Raw genomic sequence first — 1549 nt, forward strand, 5'->3', positions numbered from 1 at the left:
CCCCCCCCCCCCCCCCCCCTCCCCCAGTTTATGGGTGGTTTGCCGTCTCGGAAGAGGTGAAAGGGACGGGATGGGGGAATACCTCAAAACGTTCTTTAGATTTTAAATAACCTAATGGAGTCTGTGATGTAGCAGTTAGACGCTTCGCTGTCGCACGCAGGAGACTCGAGTTTGATTCTAGAGCGGGATTTTTTTTTTAAATCAAGCGTCTCGCTAGGTCTTTCTGCTGGGATGCATCTCTCTTAGCCTGAGTTAGCATTGATAGGCAGGGTCTGAAGCTCCCCTCCTAAAGGATATACATTGTGTCGACGAGTTATTAAACATTGTACTTGGGAAAGAAAGATTTTACAATGTCTTCCATGTGTTTATCTCTTTAAAGCGTTCTTTATGTGTGCCTTCTCTTCCAAAATAAGAGGAAACGCATTTTTTGTCAGTTCAGACTGAGTTTTACTGGAGTTATTTTTTTTTCTTGGTTGGAGGGGGATTGAGGGGGGGGGGGTGCTCCCTACGTGTATGGATGAATAACATTATAGGACTCAGCGTTGGCTGGCGTTTTATCCCAGCCACCCATTAGTTTCTTTATTTGACCATTCCCTTCGAACACGTGTCACATCTTGTTCTATTTCCATGTCAGCAAGTTGAAGGAATGTGTCAATTTGGTTGGATACCCCCCCACCCCCAACCACCACCGGCCACACGCCACACACGCACAATATAAACTCACCTCTTTAAATAAGAACAACAACAACGACTTGAATACAGAACAACAGCAACAACAACAACAACAAGAACGTGCAAATACACGACAACAACAAAAGCTCACTTTAAAAAAAAAAGACAATTTTTTACGACTTCCCAATCCCAATCTGCTCAAATTTTGAACAATAACTATGTACGTGTACATGTTTTTCTTAGACGCATATATTGTATCCATAACACTGTTGTTTGCTGAGGGCGCTCCTAATCAACTTTGCTTTATTGTCATCAGGAATCTCATTATGGCATTAGCTGGAGACGAGAAAGACGAGAACAATGAAGGTGCTGAAGGCCCAGAGATTGAAGGTGAGAATTTGCTCCTTGAGAGAGGAGTTCAAACTTTTGACTAAAATCCGTTTTCCCCCGCATCACAGCAATACATAATATAGCACATGCATTATGTTCTCCCTCCCACCATTTGTTTCGCTTTCTAATCTTTGCCATCTCTCCTCCCACTCTTCCTCCTCTTCTTCTTCTTCCCACTTTTCCTCCTTTTCCTCTTCTTTTTCCTCCTCCTGCTCCTCCGGGAACAGAGTCTGCAAAAAGCCTGAGTAAAGTAAAGAAAAAGGTTGATAATGAAGAAAGAGAGGGGATGAGATGAGAGGAGGAGTAAGTTAGTAGTCAGTAAAGAACACACAATATTACCGGTGTTCTCTTTGTGGCGCGAAGCAATGCAAACAGAAGGAACACTTTTCATTCTGTATGACACCGGTTGATCGCATTACGGCTTTTCCGTCACAGGCCGCTTGGTGTGTGTGCTTATGTGTGAGAAAGATAGGGGGATAGGGGGGGG

At 43.8% G+C, this 1549-nt stretch overlaps 1 protein-coding gene across 1 annotated transcript in view; it reads left to right on the forward strand.

Moving 5' to 3' along the window:
• LOC101854895 (sialin) overlaps positions 1-1549 on the forward strand; it is a gene marked incomplete in the record, with an annotated part of 32571 nt that overhangs the window by 5789 nt on the left and 25233 nt on the right. Inside the window, 1 exon segment of the mRNA XM_013087172.2 lies at positions 989-1062. Within this exon segment, the coding sequence (XP_012942626.1) occupies positions 999-1062 (64 nt within the window).

The sequence above is a fragment of the Aplysia californica genome, unplaced genomic scaffold, assembly GCF_000002075.1.
Source record: "Aplysia californica isolate F4 #8 unplaced genomic scaffold, AplCal3.0 scaffold00553, whole genome shotgun sequence".
Taxonomy (NCBI): domain Eukaryota; kingdom Metazoa; phylum Mollusca; class Gastropoda; order Aplysiida; family Aplysiidae; genus Aplysia; species Aplysia californica.